Source organism: Nyctereutes procyonoides, unplaced genomic scaffold (assembly GCF_905146905.1).
Source record: "Nyctereutes procyonoides isolate TBG_1078 unplaced genomic scaffold, NYPRO_anot_genome, whole genome shotgun sequence".
Taxonomy (NCBI): domain Eukaryota; kingdom Metazoa; phylum Chordata; class Mammalia; order Carnivora; family Canidae; genus Nyctereutes; species Nyctereutes procyonoides.
In genome coordinates, this window is record NW_026575040.1 from 3,959,943 (window position 1) to 3,986,161 (window position 26,219).

At 37.4% G+C, this 26,219-nt stretch overlaps 1 protein-coding gene across 4 annotated transcripts in view; it reads right to left on the reverse strand.

Moving 5' to 3' along the window:
- The window catches only part of NEO1 (neogenin 1), a 240,070-nt gene that overhangs the window by 132,908 nt on the left and 80,943 nt on the right, over positions 1 to 26,219 (reverse strand). For all 4 annotated transcript variants that reach the window (XM_055319824.1, XM_055319823.1, XM_055319825.1 and 1 more), the window contains exon 5: positions 12,528 to 12,664. In XM_055319824.1, coding sequence (XP_055175799.1) covers positions 12,528 to 12,664 — 137 coding nt within the window. The remainder of the gene's footprint in view (positions 1 to 12,527; positions 12,665 to 26,219) is intronic.

Genomic DNA, 26,219 nt, shown 5'->3' on the forward strand with positions numbered 1-26,219 from the left:
ACTTATTTGTCCCACAAAGCTTTCTCCTGATTAGGGTCATTTGGTAACATAAAAGCACAACAGAGTTCTTCTCATGTTGCACTTTGAGTCTGCACAGGTAGGATCTTCAAGCATATGAATGGTTCTTCTATTTTGCAGCATTTTCATGGCCAGAAACGATGTGTCTCTATTCCACATAAATCTAGGTTCTAATCTTACATCATATTTCATTTTATTTCATGTGGCTATTCCTCATCTCTTCTAGAATACCTGCAGGTTATCTTCTGAAGGTGGTTAGTTACCATGGAAATGAGGTTATTGTACTTCAGAATAAATTTACATAACTACTAGAAAATTATTTCAAGCTTGTGAAATATGATATTTACCTGAAAGCGAACATGGTCACTGATGTGATAAAATATGTGAGAAGAGCTGCAAACCAATTTAAGATGATTCAGGTCCCAATACAGGACTATAAAACAATTGTAAAACAGTCTCTAATTTACAACAATGACTTCAAAAATAAAACATCTATGAAGTGAAATTGCGAAATATTCTGGATATTGATAGCAAACTATAAAAATGTCCAAACATCTAATCCACTTGTTGTCAAAAATGTAGTGTAAGGCACTATATTAGGTGCAGGCCTGTCCTCAAGGAACTCAGTCAGGTAGGAGAAAAAGATAAATTGAGGAGAAAAAAACCTTAAATGTGACAAGTAAAGTGAGAAAGATATATTCAAGGTGTCTATATATAAAATCAAAAAAGGTGGGGAGAAGATGGGTGTGTAAGCAATGGGAGTAAACAGGAACAAGAGTTTCAGAGCTGAGGAAAGCCAGGCAAGAGGGTAGAAAGAAGAAAACTCTAGGTTGAAGGGACAGCACAAACAAAAGAACTAAATGGGGTTTCTAAGAAGCTAGCTGTTGCCCTTGAAATTAAAACACCATAAGAAGAAATGGCAAGGGTGGTGGTGGTGGTGGTGAAGTGTCTAATTCTTGATTTTGGCTCAGGTTGTGATCTCAGGATGGTGAGACTGAGCCTCCCATTGGGCTCTGCATTCAGAATGGAGTCTACTGGGGATCCCTGGGTGGCGCAGCGGTTTGGCGCCTGCCTTTGGCCCAGGGCGCGATCCTGGAGACCCGGGATCGAATCCCACATCGGGCTCCCGGTGCATGGAGCCTGCTTCTCCCTCTGCCTGTGTCTCTGCCTCTCTCTCTCTCTCTCTCTGTGACTATCATAAAAAAAAAAAAAAAGAAAGAAAGAAAGAAAAAAAAGAATGGAGTCTACTTGGGATTCTCTCTCCCTCTGCCCCTCCCACTCATGCACGTACACACACTCTCTCTCTCAAATAAATAAATAAGTCTTAACCAAAAAAAAGGAGCAATGGCTACACCGGACTGATCAGGATCAGACTCTAGTTCTCTCTCTGCTTGATATTCAGAAGAAAAATGACCCCCATCAAGATAAGTAAACATTCAGTATTCTGAATATATAAGACTTCAAAAGGAAGACATGTAAGGCTTCTTGCTAATTAGTTTGTGGTAATTTGTAAAAGAAAGTCAAAAGACATGACCCAATTTATACCATAACTTTATGACACAAATATTATTTAATATATTTGAAGCATTTAATGTTGCCATTTAATAGTCTTCTAAAATAGAACTTTGGGGATCCCTGGGTGGCTCAGCGGTTTAGCGCCTGCCTTTCGCCAAGGGCACAATCCTGGAGTCCCGGGATCGAGTCCCACGTCAGGCTCCCTGCATGGAACCTGCTTCTCCCTCCTCCTGTGTCTCTGCCTCTCTCTCTCTCATAAATAAACAAATCTTTTTTTAAAAAAAATAGGACTTTTGTTAGATGCATAGGATTCTAATATATGGATAGGACATAATTTATTATACCAAACACCTATTTATTGTTGGCCATTTAGATGGTTCTTAATTCTTTTCCATTAAGTATGTATCACTCCAACAAATATATATCATTAAAATTTCTATGCATAGGTCTTTGCACACATCCTGAATTATTTCACTAAAAGAAATTGCTAGAAGCAGAACTATGGGCCAAAGGATGTGCAAATTTTAAGACTTCTGATTATATTATCAAACTGCCCTAACAAAAAGGTTACAATAATTTGTACTACTACCAGCAACGTATAAGAATCCTCATTTTACTGTAATTTTGCCAAGAGTAGATTATTATTTTAAAACTCTCCCTAGGGGCGGCCCCAGTGGCACAGCGGTTTGGCGCCACCTTCAGCCCAGGGCGTGATCCTGGAGACCTGGGATCGAGTCCCACGTCGGGCTCCTGCATGGAGCCTGCTTCTTCCTCCTCCTGTGTCTCTGCCTCTCTCTCTCTATGTCTATAATAAATAAATAAATCTTAAAAAAAAAAACTCTCCCTATAAGTCAAAAAAGGGGCTACTTTAATTTGCATTCCTTCTACTATTCATGAAGTTGAACTTTTTCAGGTCAACTTTCCACTTCTGTCTTGTGTGTGTAAATAGATTACTTTCTCTTTCCCCTTTTTTCAACTGAGGCATTCATTCAGCTCTTGTTAATTTATAAGTCCCACTTTTATATGTGGCAATTATTTTCCCAAGTTTTTAACAGAAATATTTTGATCATTTCTGCTATTCTGAGGAATGGATTTGAAGAAAAACCAGGTTAGAATTAGAAAAACCCATTAGGGTACTAATGAAGTAGCCTAGGAAGGAGATTAACTGAACTTGAATAATAGAGTAAAGACAAGGAGAAAAAGAATCAGAATGGGATGTGGGAAGAAATAAAAAGGACTGAAATGATCAAAAATGATTCCCATGTTTCTAGCACGAGGGAAGAAGTGGGTAGTAACACCACAAAGGTAGAGAAAACCAGAGGAAGAAAGTTAAGTTCAACTTTGGTCATGTGAAGTCTGAGGGACCTGTGGGATACCCAAATAGAAATGTCTGATGCTCAGCAAGGGGTCTGCTCGAGGACTTGGGAGTTATTGTTATATAAGTTATATCAGAAAACACAAGCATGAAGAACTGTCACTTGAAGACAGAACTTTGTAGAACACTAATATTATAAATGAGAATAATAAAGAAAAGATGCTTATGAAAGAAAAGCAGAGAAATACACAGAGAAATAAAAGGAGAAACAGGATAATATAGTGTTATCAAGACAAAACACTGGGGCATCTCATGAGGTTGGAAGTAAAGATGAAGGGATTCAATGTACACAGTCTTGAACTACAACAGCAAATAAGGAATATAAGGGTTTTCAAGCACCCATTTGGAAGAAGCACATCTCTAATGGCTTTGGTACTTCTGTTTAAACTTTATGTTGGCTTATGGGAGGCATCAAAAGGTAAAGAATGGCAATTGATAAAAACAATAGAGAACTGTTTATAAACATAGATATGTATGAATGTGGCCTCAATTATATAAGTTAGCGTAATGATTCATCTTCCTCCAGAATAACCTTTAAAAGATTTTTTAAAATCTCAGTTTCTTTTACACTAGAAATCTATGAAAAGCAAGGTGCAAGGGAAAACATGAGTAAGAAAATAATCACAAACATTAAATCATTTTAGTTATCACAGCTAGCAATTTTACTACAAAGTTTCACTCATTCAATAATTATTTGCTGATAATCTATTATGATAAGTCATAGTTATTAATACCAGTCCTTGGGTTTTTTTAATATAAATTTATTTTTTATTGGTGTTCAATTTGCCAACATATAGAAAAACACCCAGTGCTCATCCCATCAAGCGCCTGGGTTTTTTTAAAGTTTATTTTTAGTAACCTCTACACCCAACATGGGGCTCGATCTCACTACCCTGAGATCAAGAGTCACATGCTAAAAAAAAAAAAAAAAAAAAAAAGAGTCACATGCTCTACCAACTGAGCCAGGCAAGTGCCCCAAAACCAGTCCCTGTTGATAAGGACTTTGGTCCAGCAGTAGTGGGAAAAGGTATATAAATAAGTCAATGAGAAACACTACTGGTAAAAAGGGAACTATTTTGAGAGACATCATAATTACCTGAGGGTGAGAGGATGGTTATGAAAAGCTGCATAGCAGAGTTAAAATCAGGACTAATCTTGATGGACTATGAGAAAATTTTAACTGGGGGTGGGGGGTGAGGATACAGGGGAACAGTGCTATCAAACTGCATGTTCAGGAAACTATATGTAGTTTGGTAAAGATGACCTCCATTTCCAACCCAGGCTCAGGGGGAAGGGTGCCAGAAGTTTACCGAATTAATCCTTATAAAAACTTATTGAACTGATAAAAGAAACATAACTTGCTCATGTTCACATAGCTAAGTAAGGGATACAAATGAGACGTAAGCATGCTGGGTCCATTAACAATGAAAAGGGCAGCCCAGGTGGCTCAGTGGTTTAGTGCTGCCTGCGGCCCAGGGCGTGACCCTGGAGACCCAGGATCGAGTCCCACATCGGGCTCACTGCATGGAGCCTGCTTCTCCTCTGCCTGTGTCTCTGCCTCTCTCTCTGTGTGTGTCTCTCTATGAATAAATAAATAATCTTATTAAAAAAACAATGAAAAAGTTGCCTTTATATGAAGAGTCTGGTTATGTTTTATATATATGCCAGAGGGAGTTTATTTTATCCTAAGCCAGGAGAATTGAGAGTTCTAATAATTCACCAAGAGCTAAAAGGAAGTGAAATCAAGCAGAAGACCGGCAGAAAAGGAGAGATCACTGTCTTAATGTAAACAGAGCTCAGAGCAGGAGCGTAAATGTAGAATGACATTAGGCTCTGACTTCAGAGAAAGAGCATAGAATATGACAGATTTGTTATAAGTACTAACAAAGTCTAAGAGGTGACCAATTCAGAATTTATCAATTTATCCCACAAGAATACAAATGGAAAATTTTCTTCTTTTTTGTGTGTGGGGGAGGGAGTTGAGATGTGTATCACAGACCGTTATGAATGTTGTAAGAGAAAAGGAAAAATTCCTCTTAAAAAAAAAAACAACACAACTCATGACCAATGGTTGTTATCAGCTGAGATGACAGGAAATACACGATGAGCTAATTCACGTCACAGCATGTGTAGAAATCCCCGGAGTTTATGATAAAACAATAACTTTGAAATATTTAACAGATGAAGAATGAACTTATAACCTTTTTCTGCATTAACACTCACTATGGCATTTCCTGTGGCTGTAACTTCTTAAAAAACAACAACTTTGATAGGTATGACCATACATATATAGAAATAACTATATAAATGTGTGTGTAGGTGTACGTGTCCATGTATATAACTCCAGCTATATCTCATAAACTGCTTTCCCCATTTGAAAAAGAAAATACTTTCATGGGACAAAGTTCAAAACAAAATTTTCCAAACCTTTTTTTTTATACATAATGACTTCTTATCTGTAAACAATAAAAAAGAAAAGACCTCATGTGACACACATTAACAGTACAGGTTCAGTTATTTTAACTATCATCCAGATTAAGAAACAGAACACACCAGAGGTCCTGTTGTTCCACATTTAGTCACTACCCTATCTCTGTCCAAAAGTAATCACCATCCTGATTTCTCAAAAAACAGATTAGTTTTGCCTGGTTTTGAACTTTATAAAAATGGAATCATACAGCCTGTATTCTTTTGTGACTGGCCTCCTTCTTTCAATGGTGTATGTTGTTGAATGTGGCAAAGGTCCGTCAATTTTCACTGTTGATAATATGTCACTGTAGGATTAGAACACGACTTCTCCATTCTACTGCTGATGGGTGTTTAGCTGTTTCCAGCTTTGATTTACTGTGAATAAGGTTGGTTATACTAGATGAGAGTATGAGAATATGAGATAGAATAGAGAATACTATTGTGTGCTTTTTGATACATGTATTTATACATTTGATACATGTATTTATACATCTAGAATACTAGATAGAATATGAGAATACTATTTTTTTAATATGAGAATACTCTTGTGTATTTATACATTTCTGGTGTATATACTCTTAGGAATACAACCACTGCATCATAAGATATGTTTGTACGTGGTTTCAGCAGATTCTGCTAAACAGTGCTCTGACGTGATTTCATCAAGGTATAGTCCTACTAGCAGTACATCAGAATGGTCCTCATCTTAACCAACACCTGCTATTTATTATTCTTTAATTTTAGCCACTCTGGTGGAATACAGTATCTCACTGTGGCTTTTACTTGCGTATCTCAGAGACTAATGATGATAACCACGTGTTCAAAAGTTTAGTAGCCACCTGGAGATTTGGGAGGTAACCGCTCAAGTTTTTGCAGAGTTTTTAATTGGTTTATATCTGTCTTTGTTTACCTTGTTAATCTGTTAAGAGTTCTTTATAGAGTGTACATCAAGAGTTGCAATTTTTTTGTGAAAAGGACCAGATAGTGAATTTTAGAATTCATGGGTCATGTGGTCCCTGTCATAACTATTCATAAAAGCAGTCACTGCCAATATGTAAATGAATGTGACTCTGTGCCAATAACATTTTATTTATAGACAATAAAATAGAATTTCCAAAATTTTCATAGATCACTAAATTATTGTTTCAACCATTTAAAACTGCATAAACTATTTTCAGCTCACTTTGGGCAGATCTGGTGTATAAGCTGTAGTTTGCACACTCTTGGTCTAAATAAAGACTTCTGTCAAGACTTAAGTCTGTCAGGTGTTCATCAATGCCATTATGCTCTACAAGGAATTAACTTTGGCTCTGCTGAAACTCTCTATTTTGAATGTTTTTTCCTGTTTTATGAATTTTGCTCTTGTCATTACTTCCCTTTTTCTATTTCCTTTGGTGTTAAGTTTGCTATTCTTTTTTTTTTTTTTTAGCTTTTTGAGATGAATATATAAATCACTGATTTTCTTTCTTCTCTTCTAATACCTGTATTTAAGGCTATAAATTTACTCTAAGTATCCCATAAATTTTGATAGGTCATATCTGTATCAAACTACTTCCTAATTTCCATCATCATTTCTTTTCTGACTCATGGATTATTTCAAAGTGATTCACTTAATGCTCAAACATAAGATCTTCAAGTTACTGGTTTTTAAAGTTATTTTTTTTTGTAATTAGTTTCCAACTTAATTCACAGTAGTCAGATGTATAGAATTTCAATCCTTTAAAATCTGCTAAGAATTGTTCTATGGTCACTATGTAGTATATTTTAGTAACCGTTTCACAGGCATTTATTAAAAAAACATTTTATTAATTTGTTTGGTGCAGTATCCTATAAATGTCAATTGTATTGCTAATATCTTACTATTCTCCTGAAATACATTTATTATATGCTTATTTTTAATTATTGGTTATTTTTTCCCAATAATTCTCCATCAAATAGTATATATTATTGTGCCCCCACGCTTGGTATAGTCAAAGTTTTTAAGTTCTGGGTTATAACTCATATACTTTTTCTTTGGTTTTAGCCTTTTAAAAAACGTTTGCACTTTCCCAAGTTACTACTGCTGCACAGCAAACCAGCCCAAAACTTAGTAGCAGGTGGCATAAAACCACCATCATTTTCTTATGCTCAGAGATCCTTGGGTCAGGAATTAGGACGGCACAGAAGGAATGGCTTATCTTGCTCCCTAATGTCCACAAAACTTGAATGTGTGAGGCTGACTTAGAAAGCTGGAGGCTCAAATCAACTAGAGACTTCCTTATTCACATGTCTGGTCCCTTGATTAGATGACCTGCAGTGGGCTCAGAGGAGCTGTCTACCAGCGCACCTACAGTGCAGCCTTTCCTGTGGCTTGGGCTTCGCAAGCATGGCAACTGGGTTCTGACAAGGAAATCCCAGGAAGTGACTGGAGAGCGGTAATTCCAAAAGAACCAGGAGGATCGGCATGGCTTTTTACGAGCCTCAGAAGTCACAGGACACTACTTCTGCAATACTCTGTGCAAATAGCTCCAAGTCCACTCAAATTCAAGGGCAAGAATAATAAATCCCACTACTCATTAGGAGGACTGCCAGAGAATTTCAGGGCTGTGTCTTACGACTCCCATATCTCTTGGAGCATTTCTGGAAGGTGTCTCTTAAGTATGTATTCCAAAAGTGTTTTCAGTGTATATCTTTGTATAGCAGACCTTCTGAAGTCTTATATGATGAGAATTATTACACATCACATTTTGGATGAATATAAATTCCATGTGGATTCAGTGTTCTTTTCTTTTAGCACATTATACACATTATTCCATTCTCCTTGAAATCAGGTTTCTCAAAATCAATGATAGGTACAATCTAATTCTTGTTCCTTTGTAGGTAATCTGCTCTTTGTCATTGGAAGCTTTTAGAATTCTGTCTTTGTCTTTGATATTATCTGTCACTTATGGGTCCAAGGATGGGTTTTCCTTCTTATTTATACACAGAAGTCTTTAAGTCCTTTCAGACTAAGGTCTTCCATTACTTTCTGAGAAATTGATCTTAATTATTTCTTCAAATATTTTCTCCTCCCTCTTTTTCTCTATAGAATTCTAAGATTCCTATTTCTCTGGATAGAAACTTTTCTAAATCTAACTTTCATGCCTCTTCTGTATGTTCTATGTGTTCTCTTTATCATTTAATGTAGCATCTCAGAGTTTTTTCAGCATCATTTTCCAACTCATGAGTTTATCAGCTGTACAACTTCAACCATCATCTAGTCTACTGTATTCTTTATTTTTACATTTTTCATACCTAATATTTCTACTTGGTTCTATATTGTTATGCTTTCTTGTTTTTGCATAACATTGCTAATAGCTTTCTAATCTCCTGAAATGTAGTTGTCACATTCATATTTAATTCTTGGTCAATCTTTTCCAGTAACTCTACAGGAGATGGTATATGTTATTCACTTATTTGTCTTTCTCTGAGAGTAACTACTATTCAGGTGAGTAATTTGGCAGTAAATTGTTTTTTTTTGGGAGGGGGGAACCAGTCACTGTCTAATAATATATATGGTTATGGGACCTCACTGTATCTAACCTGGTGAAACGGAGGGGCGAGTAAGCCTCAGCGCAAAGAGCCCCAGGGACCTCAGAACTACTGTTGTTTACTCCAATCTGCCAGGCATTCCACAGACATTTCCTCTGGTCAGGGTTTCACATTTGAACTCTTAGGGAGAAACAACACTGGGCACAGAGTCTTCCTAGGTTGAAACCTACCAATCTGGGACTTTGGAAGGGGTGAGAAAAAGAGGTAGTTATCCCCTAAGGGCAGTTAGTCAGGCCATACTCATTTATATTCATGCCATCAGAGTCCCAGCAGATCTTTTGAATAATCATGGAGCTCTGGGCCACTGCTACTCATTTCTGTGGTGAAAGAACACATAAAGACAATCTCAAGGCAACACCAGTGAGAAAGAACAATAGAATTTAAGAGGCTTCCAATCTATTTTCTCACTGCTTCCTCATGCAGTCCTACTCCTAGGCTATAGCTACCACGCCAACACAAGGCTCCCCTCTCCCATAAACAGACAGATTCATAAGACCCTTCATCTCCACACAACTTCCCTCATTTCTCTACTTTCTTTAGAGCTGATCTTGGGTGAAGGAGTCAACAGCTGGGACCAGTTTCACAGGAAATGGAAACCAGCCTAGAAACTATTATCTATATCAATGGTGTAGAACTTTTGTTCAATTTCAACCACTCATAATCCAGTTTAGAAATGAGATGAAAGCAGATAAATGAAAAGTTAGAATTTATTAATACAATATTGTATTACCATAAAATTTACCCTGGGGCATCTAATTTAAAGAGTAATGATAAGTACTTCCTAATTCTTTCATGGACACATATAACAAACCTACCTTCATACCTTTGAAAACACATATATTTTTTCTAAGTTTTCATCAACCATGGATTTATAAAGCATTGTGTATAAATTTTGGGGTAAATCAGAAAAACCTCAATAGTTCTGTTCATCAATATTTCTGACTTCTAGGTGTCTTTAGGCACCACAACTCCCCAGTCCTCTACTGCAGATCAAAGGCCATGGCAAGCACTCTCAAACACATATGTACTACTATCAGTCTCAAGCTGATGTGAAACTGTATTAGAAATAGACAAGTTAAGGGCACCTGGGTGGCGCAGTGGTTGAGCATCTGCCTTTGGCTGAGAGCATGATCCCGGGGTCCTGGGATCGAGTCCCGCACCAGGCTCCCCACAGGGAGCCTGCTTCTCCCTCTGCCTATGTCTCTGCCTCTCTCTGTGTCTCTCATGAATAAATAAAATCTTAAAAAAGAAACAAAGAAATAGAAAAGTTAGTAGATACGATGTTTTTTCAACAGCAGGCAAGAAATGAAAGGATCTAACCTCAAACCTTACACATCCTCCCCACATGACGTTAGAAAGGAAGAGAAAGAATCGATGGACAGCTGATAAAACATTGTAAACAAATGAATTTGGTTGTTCCCTAAAATAAAAGTATCAAAAAAGCTAATTCAACCTTAAATTTCACTGAAGAATACAATATTTAGTACTGAGGAGGTAATGTTTTTGCCCTATTCTATACTGGTAAGATGTTATCAATAATAATTTTCAGTTCTCAACACCATCCAACATGCTCTGGAAATCAAAATCTTTTCAATTTTTTTGCTTATACAATGACTGGGGAAAATTGTATCTTTTAAACTTGTATTTTTCTCACTACTAGTATGAGTGACTATTTGCCGATAAAGAAATGCAAACAGGGGCAGCCCAGGGTGGCTCAGTAGTTTAGCGCTGCCTTCAGCTCAGGGCCTGATCCTGGAGACCAGGATGGAGTCCCACATCAAGCTCCCTGCATGGAGCCTGCTTCTCCCTCTGTCTGTGTCTGCATCTCTCCCCCTCCCTCTCTCTGTGCCTCTCATGAATGAATGAATGAATAAATAAATAAATAAAATCTTTTTAAAAAAAGAAAAAGAAATGCAAACAGCTAATAAACTCTTCTTTGTGACCTGTGTGTTCATATTCTTTATCAATTTTCCTTAGGTTGTTTCTTTTTTTATAATCAGTTTCTGGAAACTCTATTTTCAGGATTTTGACTCTTTCTCAGTTATGTGTTATGACTATTTTTTCCTAGTCTATCACTTGCATTTAGCCTTTATTTAACTCTTCTATATAACTTTTAAAAAATGTGTATGTTGTCAACATTTGTTGGTTTTTCTTGACATGCTCTTTTCTGTTCTTTCTGAGACTGTCTTTTCCAGCATAGATAATACAAACATTAAACCCATATATTCTTCACATTTTCACATTCTGACCTTTGGTTTGAAAGGAGGGATCCAGCTTTATTTTCTCCTTCTTGAAAATCTATTGTACCAATACCCTTTAATAAATAAACGTTCTTCCCTCTGAACTGAATTGTGACTTTTTAAGCTCCATTATTACTTGTAACAGCTGGATTTTATTCCTTTTGGTTGCCTCCTCTTGGGCCAATACTATAGTGCTTTGATTAGAGAAGGTTTGTGGTAATTTTTAACATTTAGGTTTCCTCACTCTTGTTCTTTCCTCAGTTTTCTACACTGTACTCATTTAAAGAACATTTTCTCTAGGCACAAATAAGATGGAATTAGGTACAAATTATAAGATGTATGTATTATATTACAACTAAAAAATGTAGTTAATTAATAGGAAGAGTCTTAATTCCATACAATAAATAAAAAGCACCACCACAGGGACAAATGCAACTGACATGTCTGGCAGACACTAGGCCTCACATCTGAGGTTAATAACAAGGCACTTTACAGTGGAGGAAACCGAGGCACAGGTAGGAAATGGAAGAGAGTGTTAGGCCAAGAATCTGTCTAATGGTAAAAACAAAAAGAGAAAAGATCTACTAAGGGAGGCACAGGGACCAAATAAGATGGAGTTCACTAATATTTTATTTGTACGATTCTGCCCATACAAAGAAATAAATTGGTCATTCTACAACTAGTCATAGCCAACCTTCCACCTAGCCAAGAATAATGGTTAAGCTAAAGTGGGGCAATAGTTATGTAATTAACTGTAATAGTTATAGTCTAAGGCTTGCTCTTTTGATTTTCAGAGATTATGAATCTATCCACAAATAGCCATAGAGAACATCTGGGCGATCTATTCTCCCTAAAGGAGGGAACACCAATGCTTAGAAGATAAATGGTTCTAGGTCAGAGTACAAGAAGTCCCTGTGAGAAAACATCCTGAGATAAGAAAAGTGAACTAACTTTCCAGATGCCCCAGAACACAGTCTTCCCCATACTACTACCACTACAGATAATATCAATAATTAACTGGACTCTTACCATTTTCTTGTCACATATTCTAGGAGTTTTACAAATATTAACTCTTTTAATTTTAAAAACAATCCCAATGGGGTAAGTACTCATTATCTCCATTTTACAGATAAGGTAAATGAGGGTCAAGGAGGGTTAAGTAAATTTCCTATAGTTATATACCTAGGAAATATAAGACCCAGATTTTAAGCCTAAGTAAGCAATCTAGTGTTAATGCTCAGCGTTTTAACTACTACACTGTATTGTCTCTTCTACTTTAATGTTATTTAGCAAACCCATAAAGCACACAGAATTTATTTATACAGGAAATATTTACATACCTTGTACTGCAAGTTCTGCTTGAGCTTCAATTGTCTCATTCCCATTATCAGCTATACAAAAATAAGTTCCCGCATCATCCTCAGTAACATCACTGATCTCCAGACTACCACCTGCCAGCAACACCAATTTTTCAGAGCTGCATAAAAAAAATATTGACACATTTTAGAAATAGGAAAATAATACCCAAGAAATTCTCCACATAAAACAGAGAAAACACTTAAGAAGCATTATTATTTATATGGCTACAGAGAGACTAACACTAACATAAAATTAGCAGAATTTATATCGAATTCCAATAAAAATATATTTAAAAAATCGTTTTAAAGTTTGTCTTTAGTAGAATGTCTACAACTAAAAAAATAAAAAAATAAATTAAAAAACAGCAGAATTTAAGTTAGTCCAATTTGCTTTGCTCATATTTTACATGCATAAATACCACAAACACAAACCAAAATATTACAATGAATTATCTCTAACACTTACTAGTATTTTTTTTTTTGAGAGAGAGAGAGAGAAAATTTTTGCATGAGCTTAAGGTGAGGAGGCTCCTTGAGGCACAGGAGAGAGGGAGAGAATCTAAAATAGGTTTCACACCTAATGCAGAGCCCAATGCAAGGCTCGATCTCACAATCCTGAGATCATGACCTGAGCTGAAATCATGAGTCAGATGTTCAACCCACTGAGCCACCCAGGCACTCCTCTCTCTAACACTTCTAATTATTCTCAAAGATATGCTACTATTATAACCTATTCCACTTCACACAATCCATCCTTTGCCTCTCAACTCTGCCCAGTTTCTCTGCAAATTATGCAATTTTGAAGTCTGGACTCAATCTGAGAGTCACTCCAACTACAGCTATGCCACACTGAGAGGACTACTGGAGAGGGTAAAATGTCAGATCAGAAACAGTGTCATGGGGTCACAGTGCCTACAGAAAGTTTCCTATGGTGGCTTGGGTAGGAAAGGGAGAAGAAGAGACAGGGAAGGGAGGGAACACAGTTGCCAGAGAGCAGCAACCTGGGTGTGGTTGCCAGGCAAGAACCCACTGTCATGCCATTATCAACAAGGACGTTGACCACTACAATCCAAATCTACAGAGTGATTTAAATCTTTTAAAGAGAATATTTAAAGAAAAAGTGATCCTATAATAGAAGAAAAAAATCACAAATCAGTATTTTCATTAAGTTCTTATAAAGTGAACAAGTTCAGTTGATTTGGAGTTTGTAGAGTTATATTTTTATTTTGAGATTCTATGTCTAAACTGGTTTTCATAGATTATTCTCTCTAATCTTACTATTGTCATGTTTCCTATCTGTATCTATACTCAACAAAAAAAATATGTGGCTTTTCATATAGAATCCCTGATAGGGAAAAAATAGAGAGAACAACTATTCAGTCTGTGCACATTTATAATTCTCATCCTAAGTAGAGCTTTTCTGGCTTAAATTTCAATACACCATGAGCCTGGGTAATTAGTCTTCCTCAATCTCATAAACAAGATTAAGTTTCTGGACAAAGAAAGAGGAAAACCAGAATCAGATTTGGTGGCTTCTCTATGAAACGCCCTGCAAGGTCATGACTCAACTTTATCAAATGGCCTTCTAATTTGAAACATCTCTATTATGATCTCAAATCCCAATTTAATGTGATGAGATAGAGAAGCAATACAACATATCATGGATAGAGCAAGAACTACTAGGACAAAACGGAGAGAGAAAACAGGGTTTCTATGCCTCGTGAAATAAGAAAAATTTACAAAAATTAAAATCTATTCACCCTTAGATTAAATTACTACTAATCTTCAGGATGGAAAACATTGCTCACAAGTGGAATACACACACACACACACACACACACACAGGATACCCAGCTGAGGAGAACATAATTTGAAATATTAAATATTAGTTGGTATGATACTTTTAAACTAAAATATAGTAATTTCTAGCTAATAATTATACTAAGAAATACTCCTGATACTTGCTTTGTCTCATATTTGCCATAAATTAGTGTCAGTGCAAGAGTCAATCTTTCTTAATGAAATTGATTTTACTTCTTTTGAAGCCTGAGAAGAAGACTGTCTGTTAGCTTGGCAGATTCATTTAACTCTTTGGCATGATGATGTGATAGATCGTAGTAAGATGGCAATCAACTCTAAAATTCAAAGATACAAACAAAAGGAACAGTATGTGAAAAGTAAGCATGGTCATCAGACCCAAGTTAGGTTGAGTGTTGCTGGACAAAGGGAGTGTGTGGACCTGAGTATTTGGGGGTCAGTCTTAGGAGAGCTTAGTGTGCTAAGGGGATCATTTGTTTTATCAATGGAAAGGCCTTAAGGAAATAAATCACATGATTAAGTGGAAGACAAGAAGAATGTGAAAAAAGACGAGAAGCAGAAAGTCTGGTTGTGAAATTACTGTGATGGTCCAGAATTGAAGAGAGAAAGATGAACTCCGGTGGTAACAATAAAGAGAAGGCAAAAAGTATTGACCACTCTTAAAAACAATGGATGATGAAGGTAAAGACGAGGGATTTAGCCACTCTGGATTTAGCCAGAGGTACTAGTGTACCTCTATGTGTCAGGTAGCAGCTGGAGACGCAGCAATGAACAAAAACACAACCAGTGTTCCCATGCAAGTCAGTGGAAAAGACACATATGAAAGATGATAATTCCACAAAACAGTTTACCAGAAGAACCTACCAGGAAATTAGAAATAAAAAAATTTTCTGACCAAAGTAACCCTTGAACTGAGATCTGAAGAATGAGAAGGAGCTAACTAATAATGAGAAGGAGAAAAAGATTTCAGAAAGAAGGACAAGCATATTCAAAAGAACAGTGGCAGAAAAGACCACATTGTATTTCAGGATCTGATAATAACCAGAGTGGCCAAGTTTAAGAGAGAAAAATGAGAGAGAAAGATGAGGATGGAGCCACACAAGGTTTTGAAAGTCATTTTCATAATCCGAGTCCTTAACCTAAAAACAAAGAAATCATACAGTATTTTTCTCTTATTACCTTTAGCATTACACTCTCTAGATCCATCCATGTCATTGCAAAAGGCAAGATTTCATTGTTTCTATGAATGAATAATATTCCATTATGTATGTATGTGTGTGTGTGTGTGTGTATACACTCACTGTAGTTTTGATTTGCATTTCTCTAATAATGAATGATTGTCAAGGAAATATAATTGATTTTTATGTTTATCTTATATCATGTGACCTTGCTGAACTTCTTAGTCCTAAGAGGCTTTTTTTTTTTTTTTGCAGATTCCTTGGGATTTTGTTTGTAGCCAAACATATCATCTCAAATAGACTATTTTATTTTTTCCTTTTTAATCTGTGTGCTTTTTCTTTTTCTTTTCCTTGTCTTATTGAACTGGCGAGAACTTCTAGCATGGACAGTGAACTTCCTTAACTAGTTTTTGATCTTAAGGGGAAAGTATTATCCTTCACCATTAAATATGTTAGCTTGTAAGTTTTCTGTATATGTTTCTAAGTTATTTTTCTGAAGGTTTCTTTTAAAATAATGAAAGGGTGTTCAATTTTGTTAAATACTTTTTCTCTATTAATTTGATCATGTAGGTCTTTTCTTTGTTAGTATGATAGATTATATTGATTTTGGAATACTGAATTAGCCTTGCATCCCTGAAATAAACCCTACTTGGTTATGGTATAAAAATACACATACATACATATTATATAAAAATATACACACATATTTGAATGTATATACACACACATGAATGCTATTTGCTAGTATTTTGTTAAGAATTTTTATATTTATATTCATGGAGAATATTCACCTGTTGGCCTGTAGTTTTCTTTTTTGTACTGTCTTTGTCTGGTTTTGGTATCAGTGTGATACTAGCTTCAATTCCTTCTCTTTTATTTTCTGGAGAGATTGTGTAGAACTGATGCCAACCGGCTTTTTTAAACACTGGAATTCTCCAGTGAAACTATCTGGGCCTGGAAACTTCTTTTTTGGGAGCCTTAAAATTACAAAGTCAATCTCCTTAACAGACACTTATTCAAACTATTTCATATTGGGTTAGATGTGGTAAGTTGTGTTTTGGAGCAAGTAGTTTATATATAAGTTGTCAAATATACATCTGTATAGTTTCTTATAGAGTGCCCTTATTATCGTTTTGATGCCTGTAGGATCTGTAGTAGCATCCTCTACTTTAGTCCGAATACTGACCATTGTCTTTTTTTCTAGTTCACTGATTCTTTCCTCTGTCCCATCCAGTCTACTGCTAAGCCCATCCAATGAAGCTTTTCTTCTTCTTTTTTTATTGTCTAAATTCAAAATTTTCTACTTGATTCTTTAAATCTGCTATTTGTTTGAGGAGACTTTTCTTTTTTTTTTTTAAGATTTTCTTTATTTATGCATGAGAGACAGAGAGAGAGAGAGAGAGAGAGAGAGAGAGAGAGAGGCAGAGACACAGGCAGAGGGAGAAGCAGGCTCCATGCAGGGAGCCCAACATGGGACTCGATCCCAGGGCCTCCAGGATCCCACCCCAGGCTGAAAGCGGCGCTAAACCACTGAGCCACTGGGGCTGCCCTGAGGAGACTTTTCTATGTCTCTGCTGAGATAGTCTATTTTTTTCATTTGTTTCAAGTGCATTTCAAGTGAAGAATTTTTATGGTGACTGCTTTAAAATATATCAGATATTCTAAAACCTGCCATCTCATTGTTGACATTTATTGTATTTTTCATTTGAGATCTTCTTGGTTCTTGGTATGGTGAGTGATTTTTAACTGAAATCTGGATATCTGGGGTATTATGAGACCCTGGATCTCACTAAACCTTTCATATTAGCTGGCTTCTTTTTTAAATTTTTTTTAAATTTTAATTTTATTTTTATTTTTTTATTAGCTGGCTTCTGCTGACTTGCTCTAGAGGAAGGAGGAGGTACCACTCATTACTGTCAAATGGAGGTGGAAGTCCAGGTTCCCTACTCAGTCTTCACTTTAATACCTGAGGGGAGGTGGTGATTCCTCATTATTCCTTAACAGGGTTGGGAATTCTGACTCCCCACTAGGCCTCCACTAATACTGCCCTCTGGCTGGTGCAGTTGGAATACTTCGCTGCCATTCTCCACATGGTGTCCACTGACACCATGGAGGAGGGGCCTCAATATTACACGATGAGGAAAGTTCTAACTCTCCACAAGTCCACCTTTAATATCACCCCTGTGGGGAGGGAAGAGAAATGTTTCTTATTTACTGCCATGTGGTTTCTACTAACATGGCAAAGGAGAGGGTCTTGATACTGCCTGGTTGAGATGAAAGTTTTGGCTATTTAGCCTCTGATACCATATAGGCTGGGGTATCTCATTACTACCTGGTGAGGGTGGAAGTCTAGCCTTCCCACTTGGCTTTTGCTCACATGGGTGAAGATGGGGCCACAGTTTCTTCTGTAGTTTGGTTAAAGTAGGAGTAATTAGAGTCTAACACTTTTTGTCTCGCTATGCTTCGCCTTTCCTGGTCCTATGGCTAGAGAGAGCACACATTTGTTAAGAACTCTAACACTTCTGAATGTGCCTGTTTGCATTTCCAGGTTGCCAGCTTCTTCAGCTCAAGTTTGGATATATGAGGCAAAAACAAAATCCAAGAAACTCATCATCATGTTCTTCCTTGGGTCACAAGGCCTCTAGTCAGTCAGTCTTCTTCTCTCTACCTTTTAGAGTCCATGTCTAGCATGGAGCCCAACGCAGGGTTTGAAGTCACAACCCTGAGATAAAGCACTGAGCTGGGATCAAGAGTTGGATGCTTAAACTGACGGAGCACCCCCAGAGTCCTCTTAGGTTTGTTTTACATATAAAGCCTGGGGAAGCCTAGTAGTGGGAAGAATAGGGAAAAAAAACCATTTATTCCATCTTCCCAGAAATGTTACTCCTGCACTTGTTTTTAGAATAATCTAATCTTTCTACTATTGTCAATTATAATACATTAAGCATTTCTATAACTATAACCTGTTCCTTTGCAGATGGGCTCTGATCAAAATAGAACATTACTTGGTTACCAAATAACATTGTGCTGTCAGTTGCTCTGCATTTTAGCATTGTATTTTCTGGATTCTCTCCATTTAAAATAAAACTACTCTACGAATGGGATACATTTCTATTACCTCTCCTTCAATAGCTATGTTTGGTTTGGATCTGAACAAATGTGATGGGAAGATTAGGTAAATATATCAATTCTTAAGACTGTTACAGAAGTCATGGTAATGTTTATTTATTTATGGTCAAAAAACCTATTCATTTATTTATTTTGTTTCAAGTTTTTATTTAAATTACATTTAGTTAACATATAGTGTAATATTAGTTTCAGGAGTAGAAATGAGTGATTCATTACTTACATAGAATAGCCAGTGCTCATTACAATTCTAGCCCAACCCCCACCTACCTTCCCTCCAGCAACCCTCAGTTTGTTCTCTATAGTTAAGGTTCCTTGTTATGGTTTGCTTCCCTCTCTCTTTTCTCCCCCCACAACCATGCTCATTTGTTTTGTTCTTTAATTACACATATGAATGAAATCATATAGTATATCTTTCTCTGACTTTTCTCACTCAGCATAATACTCTCTAGCTCCATCCACATCATTGCAAATGGCAAGGTTTCACTCTTTTTAACGGCTGAGTAATATTATTCCATGGTATGTATGTATGTGTGTGTGTGTGTGTGTATCTTCTATTTGTCAGTTGACAGACATTTGAGCTCCTCCCAAAATTTGGTATTGTTCATAATGCTGCTATAAACATCAGGGTACATGTGTCCCTTTGAATCAGTATTTCTGTATTCTTTGGATAAATACCTAGTAGTGCAACTGCTGGATAATAGAGCAGTTCTATTTTTAACTTTTTGAGGAATCTCCATACTGTTTTCCAGAGTGGCTGCACCAGTTTGCATTCCCACCAATAGTCTAAGAAGGTTGGTTCCCCTTTCTCCACATCCTCATTTCCTGTGTTGTTAATTTTAGTCCTTCTGACAGGTGTGAGGTGATATCTCATTGTAGTTTTGATTTGTATTTCCCTGATGATGAATGATGTTGAGCATCTATTCATATGTCTGTTAGCCATCTGGATGTCCTCTTTGGAAAAATGTCCCTTCAAGTCTTCTGCCTATTTCTTAACTGGATTGTTTTTGAGGTGCTGAGTTTTATAAGTTCTTTATAGATTTTAGATACTAACCCTTTATCAGATAAGTCATTTGCAAATATCTTCTCCCATTCAAAAGGTTGTCTTAGTTTTGTTGACTGTTTCCTTTATTGGGCAAAAGCTTTTTATCTTGATGAACACCCAACAGTCCATTTTTCCTTCTGTTTCCATTGCCTTTGAAGACAAGTCTAGCAAGAAGTTGCTAGGGCCAAGGCCAAAGAGGTTGCCGACTGTGTTCTCTAGGATTTTGATGGTTTCCTGTCCCACATTTCGGTCTTTCGTGCATTTTGAATTTATTTTTGTGTATGATAAAAGGAAGTGAACCAGTTTCATTCTCTTGCATGTTGCTGTCCAATTTTCCCAGCACCATTTGTTAAAGAGTCTTTTTCCCACTGGATATTATTTTCTGCTTGTTGAAGAGTATTAGTTGACCACGTAGTTGTGGGTCCATCTCTGGATTTTCTATTCTGTTCCATTGATCTATGTGTCTGTTTTTGTGCAAGTACCATACTATCTTGGTGTTTATAGCTTTGTAATATAGCTTGAAATCTGGAATTGTGATGCCTCCAGCTTTGCTTTGCTTTTTTAGGGTTGCTTTGGCTATTTGGGGTCTTCTGTGGTTCCATACAAATTTTAGGATTGTTTGTTCTAGCTCTGTGAGAAATGCTGGTGGCATTTTGGTTAAGAACTGCATTAAATGTATACATTACTTTGGGTAGTATAGACATTTTATTTTATTTTATTTTATTTATTTTATTTTATTATTTTATTTTATTTTATTTTATTTTATTTTATTTTATTTTATTTTATTTTTTATGATAGTCACAGAGAGAGAGAGAGAGAGGCAGAGACACAGGCAGAGGGAGAAGCAGGCTCCATGCACCGGGAGCCTGATGTGGGATTCGATCCCAGGTCTCCAGGATCGCGCCCTGGGCCAAAGGCAGGCACCAAACCGCTGCGCCACCCAGGGATCCCCAGTATAGACATTTTAATATCTGCTCTTCCAACCCATGAGCATAGAATGTTTTTCCACTTCTTTATGTCCTCTTCAATTTCTTTTGTCAGTGTTCTATATCAGAGTACAAATATTTTACCTCTTTGGTTGGGGTTTATTCCTAGGTATCTTATGGGTTTTGGTGCAATTGTAAATGGGATTGATTCAGGACTGCTCTTTCTGCCACTTCTTTATGGCGTACAGAAATGCAATAGGTTTCCGTATGTTGATTTTGTATCCTGAGACTTTAGTGAATTCAGGTATCAGTTCTAGCAGTTTTTTGTTGGAAGTCTTTAGGGTTTCTACATGAAATATCATGTCATCTGCAAACAGTGACAGTCTGACTTCTTCCTTCCTTGGCTGTCTTTTATTTTTTTTGTTGTTGTTGTTGTTGTCTGATTGCTGAGACCTGGGCTTCCAGTACTAGGTTAAATAACAATGGTGAGAGTGGACATCCCTGTCTTTTTCCTGGCCTTAGAGGAAAAGTTTTCAGTTTTTCCCCATTGAGGATGGTATTAGCTGTGGGTCTTTTGTATATGGTTTGATCTTAAGGTATATTCCCTCTATTCCTACTTTATTGAGGGTTTTTATGAAAAGTGGATGTCGTACTTCATTAAATGCTTTTTCTGCACTTATTGAGAGTATCATATGGTTCTTATCCTTTATTTTACTGATGTGGTATATCACAGTGATTGACTTACAAATACTGAACCACGCTTGTAGCCTAGAAATAAATCTCACTTGATCATGGTGAATGATTCTTTCAATGTACTGTTGGATTTGATTTGCAAGTATCTCATCGAGAATTTTTGCATCTATGTTCATCAGGGATATTGTCTTGTAATTAACTTCTTTAGTGAGGTCTTCATCTGGTTTATGAAATCAAGGTAATGCTGACCTTGTAGAATGAGTTTGGAAGTTTCCTTCCATTTCTATTTTTTTTGGAACAGTTTAAGAAGAATAGGTAGTAATCCTTAAATGTTTGGTAGAATTTCCCTGGGAAGCCATCTAGCCCTGGACTCTTGTTTGTTGAGAGATTTCTGATTACTGATTCAATTTTTTGCTGGTTATCAGTCTGTTCAGTTTTCTGCTTCTTTCTGTTTTAGTGCTGGTAGTTCATATGTTTCTAGGAATTTATCCATTTCTTCCTGATTGCCCAATTTGTTGGCATATAATTTTTCATAATATACTCTTGTAATTGTATTTCTGTGGTGTTAGTTGTGATCTCTCCTCTCTCATTTGTGATTGTATTTAGGTCCTTTCTCTTTTCTTTTTTGGTAAGTCTGGCTAGGGGTTTGTTAATTTTATTAATTCTTTCAAAGAACCAGCTCCTAGTTTCATCAATCTGTTCTACTGGGGGTTTTGTGTGTGTGTGTGTTTTTATATCCTTTATTTTTCTCTAATCTTAATAATTTCCCTTCTTCTGCGGGCTTTAGGTTTCATTTGTATTCTTTTATGTGTAAGGTTTGGTTACATATTTGAGATTTTTTTTTTTTTTTTTTTTTTTTTTTTTTGCTTCTTAAGGAGCCTGTATTGCTACATACCTTCCTCTTAAGACTGATTTGCTGCATCCCCAAAGTTGTGGACTTTTGTGTTTTATCTTTTGTTTCCATATATTTTAAAAATTTCTTCTTTAATTTCCTGTTTGGCCCATTCATTTTTTAGTAGGATGTTCTTCAACGTCCATGTATTTGTGGTCTTTCTAAATTTTTTCTTGTGGTTGACTTAGCGTTTCATAGGGCTGTGGTTGGGAAATAAGCATGGTATGATCTCAATCATTTTGTACTTGCTGAGGACTGATTTTGTGACCCAGTTTGTGATCTATTCTGGAGAATGTCCTATGTACACTTGAAAAGAATGTGTAATTCTACTGCTTTAGAATGGAATGTTCTGAACATATCTGTTAAATCCATCTGGTCCAGTGTGTCATTCAAAGCCACTATTTCCTTGTTGTTTTTCTGCTTAGATTATCTATCTGTTGATGTAAGTAAGGTGTTAAAGTCCTCTACTATTATTGTATTATTATCAATAAATTCCTTTATGTTTGTTATTTGTATTTGGGTACTCCTAAGTTGGGGGCATAAATATTTATAATTGTTAGGTCTTGTTGGATAGATCTTTTTATTAGGATATAGTACCTTTAGTCCATTTACATTCAGAGTGATATGAATTTAGTTCCATTTTATTACTTGTTTTGTCATTTTTGAAGATTTTCTTTTTCTTTCTAGTTTTTGTCACTTTTAGTCTTTCTTTCCCCAAGAATCCCCTTTAATATTTCTTGGAGGACTAGCTAGTGTTCACAAAATCCTTTAGTTTTTGTCTGGGAAACTATTTCTCCTGTTCTGAATGACAGCCTTGTGGGATAGAGTATTCTTATCTACATATTTTTCCCATTCAGTATGTTGAATATATCACTACCTTCTGGCCTGCCAAGTTTCTGTGGATAGATCTGCTGCTAACCCTATTTGTTTTTCCTTGTAAGTTAGGGACTTCTCTTGTCTTGCTGCTCTTAGGAATTCTTTTCTTTATATTTTGCAAATTTCACTACAATATATCTTGGTGTTGGCCTGCTTTTGTTGGCTTTTCTGGGAGTTCTCTGTGCCTCCTGGATTTGGATATCTGTTTCTGTTTCCTTCCCCAGGTTAGGTAAGCTTTCAGCTATAAACCCTCTATCCCTTTTTCCCTCTCTTCTTCCTCTGTGACACCTATGATATGAATGTTATTATGCTTTATGGAGTCACTACATTCCCTAAGTCTGCATTTGTGATCCAATATTTTTCTTCCTTCTTCTTTTAAGCTTGTTTTTCATGATTTAATCTTCTATACCACTTATTCATTCCTCTGCTTCTTCCATCCTTATGGTCACTACATGCAGTTGGTTTTGCAACTTGGTTATAGCATTTTTTATTTCGGCTTGACTAGTTTTTAGGCCTTTTGTCTCTGTGGTAAGGGACTCCCTGGTGTCCTCTATGCTTTTCTCAAGCCCAGCTAGTATCCTTATGATTTTTGCTTTAAATTCTGAATCAGGCATATTGCCTGTATCTGTTTTGATTAGATCCCTGGTCATGACCTTTTCTTGTTCTTTCTTTGGGGATAAATTCCTCCATCTTGGCATTATGTCTAGGTGTCTCTCTTCTGTGTGTTAGGAAAGCCTGTTCTGTTTCCTGCTCCTGAGAATAATGGTTTTATAAAGAAGATGTCTAGGGTCTGCGTTTCAGGAAGTGTCTCTGGTATATGCTGTATACACTCTGATGCTGTGTTTTGGCTGCTCTTTCCCTCAGGCCAGTCCTCTGCAGAGTTTCTCCTTGCCTGCAGCAGGGAGTGTTCAGACCTTGGCCAGAGTGTGGTGGGTTTTAACGAGGTGTGCTCTGGTCTGTCTGCTTGTTAAAAGAGACCTGATGCTATTTCCACTAGACTTGAAGCTTTGCAGAACTCTGTCAGCAGTAGACTTGGTACATGCCGGGGGGTTATGCTGATCTTCTGGGGGAGGGGCCCACTACTCTGGTTCTTAGGCAAACTTACCTGAGAAAAGCAGCACTTGCAGAGTGCAGGGGGGTGGAACTTGGTGTAAGTGGCTTAGGCTGTCATTGTTGGCACTGTGCTGCTTACTGAAGTTAGTCTGTGCTGAGGAGTAGGGGAGAAAAATGGCACCAACCCCCTGCCTTGTCCATGGAGAGGGGAGTTTGCACTCACTGCTGTCTGGAAAGCCCTCCCAGAAGAGTGAACAATCTCCCCTCGTGTGTCCCAGATGTCCCTTACCTGTCTGTGTCTGGGCCATCTTCCCACCCAGCAGCTCAGTGCACCTGTGTTCTATCCCAGGCAGGCTGGCTATGTTTTAAAGCTCTAAACTTCTGGGATCTGGCATGGTATGCCACCCCCCCTCCCCCCGCACTGGTCCATGAGGGAAGGGTCTTGCTGTACTGGGACTGATTCAGGTTTGTCCCAGAAGGGCAGTTGCACAAAAGTGCAGGGGTGTGGAATTTGGAATAAAGCACAACAAAGAGCCAGTGTCCAAGTTGGCCACCCTCTGTACCTATGCTGAGGAGCAGAGGAGGTAATGGTGCCTGCTGGCTCTTCTGTCCCCAGAGAGGCAATGCCAACTCCAATTCTCCCAGATATGTTCCAAGAAGGGGGAAATGTCTCTTTCAGTGCATCCCAGGGGATCCTCAGATTGCACTCTCTGTCCCTGATTATCTGCCTCCTCCACAGGAGCACTGCAGTGCCCTCAGGGCTCCATACCACTCATGCCGCAGACCTCTAAAACTCCAATCTTTGAGCCTCACTGGTTGTAAAAATTCACAAAAATCAGCTGCTCTAGCTTTCCCATTTTGGGAAAGTATTTTCCTTGTGTGACTTCCTGCATGTCTCTCTCTCTCTTCCCCTCTTCCCCCTCCATGATCAGGGCTCCCTGCCCTCTGCAGCATCTGTGATCCGTTTCTTCCCTAAATCACATCTCCACACCTCCTATTTTCCATATTGTAGCCTCTTTCCCTCTCATTGTGTAGTTTGCTCTGTCAGTCCTCAGATAATTTCTTGGGTATTTAATTTTGATTTGGTAATGATCTGATGTTTACCTCGCTGTATTTGAAGGAAGAGGCAAGCCTAGGGTCCTCTTACTACTCTGGCATCTTAGCTCCTCCCAGTTAAGGTTTTAAAATATTCATTTTCAAAGAGGCCTTAAGATTAGTAATAGAGAAGGATGTCTATTAGTTTAAGATTTTTACCAGAGCCAGCCCAGCACTATCTAGATTCTTAGCCACGTTTCTCCTAATTTCAAAATTTCGGGCAGCCCGGGTGGCTCAGTGGTTTAGTGCACCCTTCAGCTCAGGGTGTGATCCTGGAGACCCAGGATCAAGTCCCACGTTAGGCTCCCTGCATGGGGCCTGCTTATCCCTCTGCCTGTGTCTCTGCCTCTCTCTCTCTCTGTCTCTCATGAATAAATAAAATCTTTAAAAATTTTTTTCAAAATTTCTTTCTAACCTGGAGTTTAAATGATTTATTACCTAAGGCCCATTTACATATCTCATAAAGCACTGTAGAATCAGACATTTTGAGTAATTACCTATATCTAACCTGAAGTACTCAGACTTTCCTATACTACAGACATCTGACCAAAAAATATTGGTCACCACTCTCCCCACCCCCATTACATGCCATTCACTATGCTAGGGTCTGGAAAGACCGATGTGAACACCATCAGCACTGTCCACCTCTTACATGGTTGTAAGAGGATGGACACACTGAGACAGTGGTATATAACAAAACACTGTTTCTCAGACTTTTCTACCACATAACCCAAGTATTCAGAAGCCTAGAGAACTCAAGGTAGAAAACAGTCTATTCAGTCTTAAGTCTTCTGATTTATCCTTCAAATTCAGAGAGATATATTACTAGCCATGATATACCCACATTTGGTTTATTTTTAAAATATTTTATTTATTTATTCATGAGAGACACACAGTGAGAGAGGCAGAGACACAGGCAGAGGGAGAAGGAGGCCCCCTGCGGAGAGCCCAATGCAGGACTCGATCCCGGGA